The 3,119-nt window shown below is 34.0% G+C and overlaps 1 protein-coding gene across 2 annotated transcripts; it reads right to left on the bottom strand.

Annotated features, from left to right (window-relative positions):
* Positions 1-336: 336 nt before the first annotated feature.
* LOC121211324 (uncharacterized) lies at positions 337-3,119 on the bottom strand. 2 transcript variants are annotated; one of them, XM_041084003.1, is made up of 8 exons: positions 2,690-3,119; positions 2,503-2,594; positions 2,359-2,422; positions 1,663-1,764; positions 1,333-1,573; positions 954-1,033; positions 651-867; positions 337-435 (listed from the first exon to the last, which is right to left on the bottom strand). In XM_041084003.1, the coding sequence occupies exons 5-8, from the start codon at positions 1,387-1,389 to the stop codon at positions 352-354; spliced, it is 438 nt and encodes a 145-aa protein (XP_040939937.1). In that variant the 5' UTR covers positions 1,390-1,573; positions 1,663-1,764; positions 2,359-2,422; positions 2,503-2,594; positions 2,690-3,119; the 3' UTR covers positions 337-351. The 2 variants fall into 2 exon arrangements, with proteins under 2 accessions (XP_040939937.1, XP_040939936.1); XM_041084002.1 differs by having other exon boundaries at positions 360-435; positions 2,503-2,614; positions 2,690-2,975.

Below are 3,119 nucleotides of genomic sequence, written 5' to 3'. Positions count from 1 at the left end.
TTGCTAAAGGATGAATTAATATGATAGGACCATAATTTGATAATAGCCTCTAAATGATGGATAAATAGATGTATAAAAGAGGGTTGTAAGGTTTTATACTCTATTTAGAGCAGATGGCAGAAAGGATGAGAAAAGAGATTCAGGTAATCTTAGGTATCGAAACTAAGACATTGAAAACTGAAAGAAACAAGTAGCTTGTCCTTCAGAAGACTTGCATTTCAAAAAATCACACATGGGTTCAATATATTAGTCTGTATAAAAACTGACAAATTACATTCCCTTTAATGGCCTTCTACCACTACACGCGCACACATGCAAGCAAAAATAAATAGGATAATTAGAATTCAGCCTTTAAGTCAGAGAAATTGCAAAACCAAACCTGAAAGACTTTGCTGCGTCAACTATATCGCCTATGTAAACATCATTTGGGAACATCTGAACATCAAAGATACATGAACGAGCATTTCAATACAAATGAACAAAAAGACATGAAGAACCAATATGATTCTTCTTTCAGAAGAAAATACAGCTTTTCTAATGCCTGTTTAACTAGAGCCAAAAAGAGAACATGGAGTGAAACTAATGAATGAAATTTCTCATCCAAAGAGGAAATATATTATAGTAACTTTTGAGAAAATAGTCAGTCATACTTCAACGTTCTTGACCTCCATGATTCCATCCACAATTTCTACCAGCAATTCATGATTCATTTCAGATGGCTCAGAAATATCCTCACTCATGTTTTGGCACAAAACACCCTCTACTTTTGGAATATATGTCTGTAACGACAGCCTAATGCAGTTTCCATCAAAGCCAATGACTTTCAAGCCTGTCAATGCATCTTTAATCTGTTCTAAGGCACCTAATCTAAAAATAAAAGAAAAGGACATAGTTGGTAAAAGGTAAATGGTATAGAATACGTATAATTAAAGGGAAAAAAATAATCAAACTACCTTCTGAATGTAGAATCAAGATCCTGCAAAGACTTCAAAATTAAGTTGTTCTTCTCAATCTGACTCTCTAGCTCCAAAATCTGAAACACATATATAGAAGGAAATTGAATGCTCAATGAAGTAAAATGCATGGTACCATTAACAACTCAAAGAATTTAACGTACATTATTAGCATATAGACATAATTAATATCCTAATTGAGTATACCAAACATCTGAGGTATCTATAAGGAAGTTAGAACTTAGGAAGTCACCAAAGAAAAGAGATTCTTGTAAAGATGCTTACAGAGCGAGAAACCAATGCTACAATTCTTAAAGTTCAGCTATCAGTTTAAATCTAATGTAGTATTCAAGAAGCAAGGGAAAACAAACAAAAGAACCTCAAACTTTTGCCCTTCATTTGCATCTAGCAGATTTAACTGATTTTCACCATTCATAGAAGAGTCAAAGCATGGATCCTCTTCTTCTCTCTCCTACAATAAAAAAGTGAAAAAGCTAACTATTGATGTTTGACTTCCAAATTGATTTCAAAATGAAATAACATAGGAGAACCAACTTGAGATGCAATAGAATCCAATGCACATTCCAAGCCTTCAAGATTGTCTTCCGGCATATTTGATTCTGTAAAAAAGTACTTAAAGATAAATCAGCAGAAGAGAGGTTAAGAGTAATTGCAAGTGAAATTCAAACCTAAGTTGATGGAGTCTCACCTTCAATATGATTTCTTGAAAGATCCTCAATTTCATTAGAAATCTTAGCACTTTCAGCCTCCACTTGATTAAGCTCCTCTTTCAAGTATGCTAGGTATTTATCTTATGAATAATTAAGAAAAAAGAATCAATCCAGTATCAACACAACCTCGCATTGCTACCAAGAGATATTTTCCTATGATGAGCTAGGTATTCATCTTTTAGCACTCCTTTTCAAATGATGTTGCATTTTGCCTCAATTCTTTTAATTTGTAAAATACTTGCATTGCACAGACACACTGTTCCAATAATTACATATCGGACATGTTATCCAAAAGAGCATCAAAAAATTTAAATGGATCCTAAACCATCCACTCTATTCCATATCAGAGACCTTATCATTATCTAAAAACCTTTTTAAATTCATATTCCACCAAACCCAAAGATTTTCCACAAGAAAGAAAAAAATCCAACTTCATCACTAAAATCAATACAACCTGACCAAAGACTAAAACGAGTCAAAGAAGTTGCCACTTAATAAGATAACCTCTCCCAAACGTAATAATACTCCATTAAAGGTCTTGAAAAAAAAAGTACACCAACCCAAGGGGGAAAAACAAATGGGTATTCTGTTCAAGTTCAATTGTACATACATATAGGCAATATACTTTAAGAAAATTAACCAAAAAAAATTTTAAAAGCTGAAAGGAAACATACCTAAATCTTCAATGCCTAAGAAACCCACGTCAGAATACTCTTCAATAATTTGCTTCACTTTACTCTGCATAAATCCACTCTCCAAGTTTTTTTTCAACAAAACCCTAAATTGTAAGAATGTACAAAAAAAATTTTGAGAATCACCTGGAAATGAAAACTGCAGTCTTTGAGCAGCTTCTCCGAATCCGAGGAGAGAGCTTCAGTCCCAACATCATTTTTATTGCTATTATGAATCTCTGAGAGGTCATTCATTCGGCTAAAAACAAAAGTTAAATTTTAGAAAATTATGTATAAAAATTTTACTTCACTGTGTTAAAAAGAGAGAAAATACCTGCGAATTGATTGAAGATTGAGAGATCCGGATGAAAAAGAAATCTCCATCGGTTCCGCCATTTTTTTTTAAAAGAAAATTTAATCTAATCTCCCGCCTGCCTGAAGATTGTTGGTCGATTACTTGAATTACTACTGGCTGTCACAATTTGTTAGAGGAGCAGAACACACTGGATGTTAGAGGAGAAGACGGTGAGGAGAGTGGAGAAGAAAGGTAGAAGGAAAAAACAGAACGTGGATTTTGGGTAAAACAGAAGCATGAATCGGGAGGGTAAAACAGGGACCAAAATTGAAGCAGCACCTAATCTGAGCTCAAGGAAGGGATTAGAAAACGGTAGATTTTGGGGATTAGATCAGTAGTGTATTAGACCTGTAATAGCAATACACTGAACCAAACAAAGTATTAGAGAGGGATTAAGCGGGACCCACCG

This window comes from Gossypium hirsutum, chromosome A12 (genome assembly GCF_007990345.1).
Source record: "Gossypium hirsutum isolate 1008001.06 chromosome A12, Gossypium_hirsutum_v2.1, whole genome shotgun sequence".
Taxonomy (NCBI): Eukaryota; Viridiplantae; Streptophyta; class Magnoliopsida; order Malvales; family Malvaceae; genus Gossypium; species Gossypium hirsutum.
This window is presented reverse-complemented; position numbering and strand designations above follow the sequence as displayed.

What these genes read in the sequence shown, in the direction of transcription:
- LOC121211324 (XM_041084002.1), bottom strand. Translation starts at nt 2,751, where the DNA reads ATGGCGGAACCGATGGAGATTTCTTTTTCATCCGGATCTCTCAATCTT. An exon ending in ACTGCAGTTTTCATTTCCAG is followed by an intron (nt 2,423 to 2,502) that starts GTGATTCTCAAA and finishes GGATTTATGCAG; the next exon opens with AGTAAAGTGAAGCAAATTAT. An exon ending in TTCAAGAAATCATATTGAAG is followed by an intron (nt 1,574 to 1,662) that starts GTGAGACTCCAT and finishes ACTTTTTTACAG; the next exon opens with AATCAAATATGCCGGAAGAC.